At 41.1% G+C, this 5,898-nt stretch overlaps 1 protein-coding gene across 1 annotated transcript; it reads right to left on the reverse strand.

Annotated features, from left to right (window-relative positions):
• Nucleotides 1-472: 472 nt before the first annotated feature.
• LOC311046434 (RING finger protein 11-like) lies at nucleotides 473-4,914 on the reverse strand. The gene is made up of 3 exons (XM_084058729.1): nucleotides 4,202-4,914; nucleotides 3,478-3,647; nucleotides 473-2,507 (listed from the first exon to the last, which is right to left on the reverse strand). Exons 1-3 carry the CDS (start codon nucleotides 4,313-4,315, stop codon nucleotides 2,336-2,338), a joined length of 456 nt encoding a protein of 151 aa, XP_083914855.1. The 5' UTR covers nucleotides 4,316-4,914; the 3' UTR covers nucleotides 473-2,335.
• Between the last annotated feature and the right edge of the window lie 984 nt (nucleotides 4,915-5,898).

A 5,898-nucleotide genomic window follows, 5' to 3' on the forward strand; every position in this document is an offset into this window, starting at 1 on the left:
TAACTAGTGTGAGAACACGTGTTGCCACCTACTGGGAATTTGAGGTTACTGCAGCATGAAACCAGTCCTCAATAGTTATAGCATGTTTGGTTTTTGGAGTCAAGACCTGCATTTGCAGCTCAATCTTCAGTGGGTGAAATGATAAGAACAGAAATGCATCAAAGTAACTCACTGATCTTCAACTGTTGTAATCCTAGATGCATATATATTTGTGCATGACAAGAATATCATGGCTAATTTTATATTGAATGAACCATTACTACATTAGTCATATGTTCATGCCCCCTTCTTGGTGTTAGCATTGCATAAATGTATAGTGATGGAACAGTTTTAGAAATTCTGTAATCATGCTTCCATAAATATGACCATTGTCCTGCATTGAGCCTCCCTTGTAGGCAGCTAGCACATGCAGAGCATGATCCTTGACAATTTATTTCTAACTTGTAATAAGGCAATACCAAAGTGTGTGCTTTCTGATTTATTTTGCTTTACAAGAGGGCTGACTAGCCTTCCAAAAAAAACAAGAGAACATATTTTTTTCAGAGACAGTTTAAATACAAACACTGCAAAAGAAAGCTTAACAGAAAAGTGTTATCTCAAATGTAACTGTCACACCACAAGAGACATCTCTCTATTCCACTCTTGAATTCAGTTGGGACAGAGGTTTGCATAGTCAGACATGAACCAGTGTAATAGTTAAATATTGAAGGTGGTTAACCTCCTAAAATACAAATTAGTCTATACAAGTATAACAAAAAATGTTAAGGTAGAAGGTAAACAAAAGAGCAAGAAAATGATACCTCTAGTCTACAATATCATGTAACTATGCCACAAATCAAATGGAAACCATTCACTGCAGCCAAATTTGCTATATTGCAAAATCAAGAAAAAGACAACCACAAGTCATACAGTGTATTACAATAGCAATAAAGAATGTGACATTGCATGGACTTTAGAAGATGTAAAAAGTAAACATGTACAGTAGCATGATTCTTTTCTAAAGCTAGCCCATTTTCAAGCGAACCTCTGTCCCATTATTTGCACGCAAAACACACAAAGGATTGAGACGAGGCAGAACGAACCAGAGGCTCTCACTACTGAATCACAATCACAGAACTCATGAAATACATCTTCAGGATTACTTCACCGCGACGAGTTGATAATAGCTTTATCAATTGTAACTTCTGCATTGCAGGGAAAAAAAGAGGAAAGAAATAATGATAGTGCAAGGTTACAGGTATATATATTAATATATATATATATTGTTTCCGTTATTATCCTATAATTAAAGTGCAAATCTCTGGATCAGATTATGTGTGTGTGCAAGCATTTCTAATTTTAAACTGATCCGCCTGCCCATGCAGAAATGAGCCCTTTACATTGGCTGACAGCTATTTCTCCACCTCTTATGGTAAAACACATTAACCTTACACAATGATAGTTCAAACCGTGTTTCCTTGTTTACTGAACTCTCTTTTTCTGGCCGTTTGGACTGGCAGTGGGGCCATTGTGGTCTAATGGACAATCTGAATGCGGAGGGGGGGAAGCCCACATTCATTCTTTAGACCAAGTTGAGGGTGGACTTGGATGATCTCTGCATTGTTTACATACCAATACAAGCTGAACTAGGAAGAATAATAAGCTTTTCTTCTTTAACACTGTAACAGGGTAAACTTCAGTCATTACTGTATACACAACAAGGACATTTTACCATGCTACTGTGACAGCATCTTTAGGGGACATGACCCAGTTGGTGTGAAGGTGCTTCTCTTATGGTTACCTACAGAGGCCTCAAATGGAAACTATTAACACTTCTTAATGGGAAAATATTTGTCAATTGCTTATATGCCCTGTCCTGCAATGAATCAGCTATTACGGGTGAACAATGTCAGTTGGGATGGGACACCACAGAGACCTGCTCAGGTGGACTTGTCATCCATGCTGTGCTCGGGATGAAAAGTCATCCCAACAACTATCCCTCACCTCAAATATTCACATGATCAAGAATGCAATCCATCAGCTGTGTCATAGAAACACACTTCAGCGTGACCGACATATAAACAGTCATGTCCGCTTGTCTGATAAGAGACAGTTGTCTTACTGCCATGTCCAATTATATCAACATAGGCCGGCTAATTCAGTGTAAGACCAAGGGGACAGAGGGCCAACATTCTTTGTGTGATTTTGTTGATCATAATCACTAGTTTTAAAATAGTCTCTCAGTTAGTTAGCACCCAACACAACTTGCTGCTCCCCTCAGCGTAGAAGAGGGCAGTGGTTTGGTTTGTGTTTGGGGGATCGTTCCTAATATGGGGAGGAGTCAGACAGAGGCTATTCAGTTGGTCTCATAGGTGGAGAGCAGGGCGGCATCCACAGGCTCCATGCAGGAGGGGCAGGTGAAGGATCTCATTAGCCAGTCGTCTATACAGTCCATGTGGTAGATGTGCATACAGGGCAGGAACCGGATGGGGTCTCCATACACAAAGTCCATCATACAGATGACACACCTGCAAAGGGTGTACAACAATAATTACAAAAGTTAAGGCTGGGTAATATGTCAATATTATATTGATATTGTGATATGACACTATACATATATATATTGTCTGGGACTTTAAGACACTAGAGGTTCACATGTAGAATTTGGACTGCTATGTGGTCCTCAGACCTACGTCGCACCGTCGATATGCCCATATGGAGATCTCTGTATCTATCAGTCCTTGTCCCTTTTATGCCCATATAAGGATATCTCTTTATCTGTCAGTCCGTGTCCATTTAAAGCCCATATATGGAGATCCTTGATGTCATCAGTATATGCCCATATATGGGCATGCCCCCTTTTGTGCCCATATATGGAGCTGAGGGATTTATTTGCACCTGATGCCATGATGACACGATGAGGTTAAGAGTCTAACCTCATTGTGTCGTCATGGCATCAGTGTCATGTTATTGGGAACTTGTTATATGGTAATGGCTGAGTCATGGTGACATGAACGAGACAAAGGTCCGCCCACCGGCTGGCCTTAAGACAGTTTTATTATAGGATATTGTAATATGGCATAAGTGCTGTCTTTTCCTTATTTTAAAGGCTGCATTACAGTGATGTAACTTTCTTAACTTACTGTTCTAACTTTTTAATGATTTGCCTTTACCCACTTAGTTATGAAATAGGCATTACTGATGATTAGTCATCAAAAATAATAAATAAATATTTTGTTAAAGTATCAATAGTCGTCCCCACAATATGATGACAATATAGATATTGAGGTATTTGGTTGATATTTTGATCTACATCACCCAGCCCTTGTTCCCATTAGGCTCTGTAACCTTACTCTTCAGAGTGTACAAATGAAACCAAATGGACCCGTAAAGGTCCATTTGGTTCCATTTGTACACTCAAAGAGTTAACTGAACATTGAGGATCTTTACAGTGTATAAAAGGTGTGCTGTTAGGGTGCATCACTTCCAAACACTCACTCTCTGATCTTTTTCTCTGAGCCATCTTGGCCTCCGTCGTAAACCCCCCTGGGAAGGTGCTGGATGAGGCCAATGCGCTGAGCGATGCGGACCTGCTCCTCCTCGGTCAACTGGGTGGCCAGGCGGGACTGACTAGGGGTGGGATGGTACATGGGCATGTGAGCCTGCTCCTGAAAGACAGATACAGTTGGACAGTTTAGAAATCAATAGAGAACATCAAAATGTGCATCTGTGCTTTCTTAAAATGAAATTCGATTATATTTTCATCTATAAATAATTTATATAAAACATGATTTTGGGGGGGGTCCCCAGATGACAGTGAAATGACAATTTAATGACTTTTAAGACCTTTTTAATAGCTGGAAGAAAGAAAAAAAGACCCTTACTGCATCAAAAGTAATCAACAAACTATACTATAAAAACTGGTCAAACATTGGCTAAATTGTTAAATAATATAAGAAAGAGTCTGGGGCAATAATTGTGTAAACAGCCAATCTACAAGCTCACAAAAGCTTGTAGATCTGCTATTTCTTTTTACAATATTTATCTGTGGAACCGAAAATGTAATGCATCAACTCCTACATTTCACGTGCTTGTCATAATTTATATAAAAACAATGGTATGTCTGCTGGTGCTGTAGCTCATAGCAAGGCAGACTTGTTGTCACAAGTAAAAGTTCATTTCTGTTGCAACCGTGGACGGTTAAAAAGCCAGCTCCGCTCACCTGGTAAGGTGGTGGGGGCTCCAGGTCTGGATCGCCATAACTTGCTCTGTCTGACTGGGAATCGTGAAGCAGAGAAATGTCGTCCGATGTCGGAGATTTCAGACAGTTGCCCATATCCTTCTTTTCTCAGTCCTAGTTCTTGGGTCTTTGCTCTTGCTAGCAAATCAACCAGCCTAACGTTAGCGTTGTAGTTGATTCGGCTCAACTGGAGGCTCTTGACTGAGGGCCAGTGCAGCTTACAACAACAACAACAACAAGCCAATGTTGTCAGTACCACTTCGACACTATTATATTCAAAACGCAACAATTCAATGTTCGATGGTCAAGGGCGCCCTGTGCATCTTCTTAAAACGGTGTGTGATAAGCAGCAATCAGTCAGTCGTGGCATCAGTGACCATGTTAACACGGACAACCTGAAAGCATCTCAAAACAAAGAGAACTGCCCTGCTAAAGGCTAGCACACTGAACTATAGCTAGCTATGGCTAGCTACCTCTTCGCTAGCCAGCTGAGCGACCACCACAACTACAACAATATCTCTCATCCCTCGGTTGTAAAACTATATTCCGGGAAAATATTCACTTTGACGGCATCGGCGAGTCTAATATTGAGAAACGCAATGTTTGTTTGGAGTTGACATGTAGCCCTGACTCCTGTAACTTCGTGACTACCATGAAAACAGTTGAGTCTGTCAGCTATAGCAGCTCTTTCTTCTACCCGAGCAGACAGACGGGCCATTGCATATGACGTCAGTGTTGCCAGCGTTTGAGAGAGAAACAATCAACCGGGGGTCTATGAAAACAAGCCCAATAGAAGCGAGCCCTTCGCCCTTTAAACATAGTACATTGGCTATTTGAAAATAGCAGATCTACGAGCTCACAACGCGTCACGTGAGCTTGTAGATCTGCTATTTACAAAAAACATCTTGGATGATTTTTTTTCATTTGGAATATTTTTGAAACATTTATACAAATCTTGTATGGGGGTCCCTGGCATAAAATGTTTTCAGATGGGGGTCCGCAGACAAATCTATATTAATTTGGGGGTCCTTGACTTGAAAATGAAACACTGGTTTAAAAAAGATTAGGAAACTAGCCCAGGCAACTACACGTTTAGAAACAAGCCCCCAAGAACTGACAATATTTACAAGCGACTTTACAAAAAACAAGCCCAAAGTCGCTTATAATAAACGGACATGGCAACACTGTATGACGTAGCGCATTTCATTTGTTGTGCTTTTTTGGGTAGTCTACGTCCCATCGCCTGGAAGGACAATCGCGTTGTGATTGGCTAATGCAGGGTGTTGTTGACAGGCAACCCCTGACGAACACACAGACACACACACACACACACACACACACCGACGAGACTACTCAGCCAGATAGTTACGCACCTAGTGTCGCGTGCCAAAATAGCTCAGATCTACAAGCTCACAGCACGTCCAGATGCGACGCGTTGTGTGAGCTTGTAGATCGGTTCTTTTCACGCGCAACCAGGCTTAAGCTTAACATCTGTGCTGGGTCAACACATATTCTTTTGCCTAGACACATACGTCATGTCCTGTATGAGCGAATAGGGGAAGGGAATCAAAGTCACATGATTCCCTTGTTTGACCCTATGAAGTTGCAAACAAAGGTGCTTATAGACCCCTTAACAGACGACGTCACACTGATAAGAACCAGTATGCGCGCAATGAAAC

The sequence above is a fragment of the Gymnoscopelus microlampas genome, assembly GCF_963454915.1.
Source record: "Gymnoscopelus microlampas genome assembly, chromosome: 5".
NCBI lineage: Eukaryota > Metazoa > Chordata > Actinopteri > Myctophiformes > Myctophidae > Gymnoscopelus > Gymnoscopelus microlampas.

Excerpts from the sequence above, each read along its gene's own strand:
- LOC311046434 (XM_084058729.1), bottom strand. The coding sequence starts at position 4,315 with ATGGGCAACTGTCTGAAATCTCCGACATCGGACGACATTTCTCTGCTT. Across the intron at positions 3,648-4,201 it reads AGCCCCCACCACCTTACCAG|GAGCAGGCTCACATGCCCAT; the intron begins GTGAGCGGAGCT and ends TCTGTCTTTCAG. Across the intron at positions 2,508-3,477 it reads TCAGAGAAAAAGATCAGAGA|GTGTGTCATCTGTATGATGG; the intron begins GTGAGTGTTTGG and ends CACCCTTTGCAG.